Source organism: Cystoisospora suis (genome assembly GCF_002600585.1).
Source record: "Cystoisospora suis strain Wien I chromosome Unknown contig_3302, whole genome shotgun sequence".
Taxonomy (NCBI): domain Eukaryota; phylum Apicomplexa; class Conoidasida; order Eucoccidiorida; family Sarcocystidae; genus Cystoisospora; species Cystoisospora suis.
In genome coordinates this window covers 7,017-7,951 of record NW_027156097.1, presented here as the reverse complement: position 1 = coordinate 7,951, position 935 = coordinate 7,017, and the positions used below count along the sequence as shown (strand labels likewise).

Sequence of the window (935 nt, the reverse complement as noted above, 5' to 3'; positions counted from 1 at the left end):
TGTCTTAGGACCTTCATTGTCTCTTACTCCTACTCCAACGACTACAGCTACCTCTGAAGGAGGAGAAGAAATAGACACGATGGTGTCTACTACTTCTCCATTTGCTCTTGGGACGTCTATCTTGCCGTTGTTTCTAGATTTCTTTCATGGTCTTTCTGTGTTAACAGAGCCTATGAAAGGCAAAGGGAAGAAGCTTGAATCTTTGATAGAAAAGAAGTTAGATCGGAGATATCTCGAATTCTATATACAAGAGCGAGGTAAACCGACTAGCCGATTGAGAGGCATCCTTTCATCGGCTTTGTCCATCGTTGGGGGTGGCCGAATGATAAGAAGAACGAGAAGGGATCGACTTCTTCCTGAAGAATACGAGGCGATCTTCAGAAGAGCCACATCTCCTTTCACAGGAGGAGAAAAGAGAGGTCCTTTGTCGGCGTCGACTTTCTTGAAGACCCATAATAATCCTCTACTTTCTCTTGTGTTTCGTGATCTCCTCGGGCTTCTACGAAAGACACGTCGGCTAGCAGAGAAAGAAAATGTCGCTTATGTAGCTTCATGGGTATGTGTTAACTCCATCATGAAGATCTGCGACCAGCTCAATAAGAAAAAAGCATGTCTACAGCCACCAAGCGCACGAAGAGAGGAAAGCCCCTCATGTGATGGCGAAGCTTTGATAGAACAAAGAAAGCAAGCCTGTATACGTGATATGAGTGAGAGATGCCAAAGTCGCGCCTGGAAAGAGCATCAACTCGTCTTATATACGGAGGAACAAGCTATTAAAGAAGGCATCTTCCTCGCCACCATGAGAGCTCTACAGCCAAGGGATATACGCGCCATTCTTGAGACCATCGATGAAGGTTAGGAACACCCCATACATCTTCATACATCCCGTCGATTCTTCTTCTCTCTTCTACCAGTAGATCAATGTTGGTATCTAT

The 935-nt window shown here is 45.0% G+C and overlaps 1 protein-coding gene across 1 annotated transcript in view; it reads left to right on the top strand.

The window, feature by feature from the left end:
- The window catches only part of CSUI_006498 (uncharacterized protein), a gene marked incomplete at both ends in the record, with an annotated part of 19,928 nt that overhangs the window by 18,360 nt on the left and 633 nt on the right, over nt 1-935 (top strand). The window contains one exon of the mRNA XM_068066655.1: nt 1-854. This exon is cut by the window's left edge and continues 853 nt beyond it. Within this exon, the coding sequence (XP_067921371.1) occupies nt 1-854 (854 nt within the window). The remainder of the gene's footprint in view (nt 855-935) is intronic.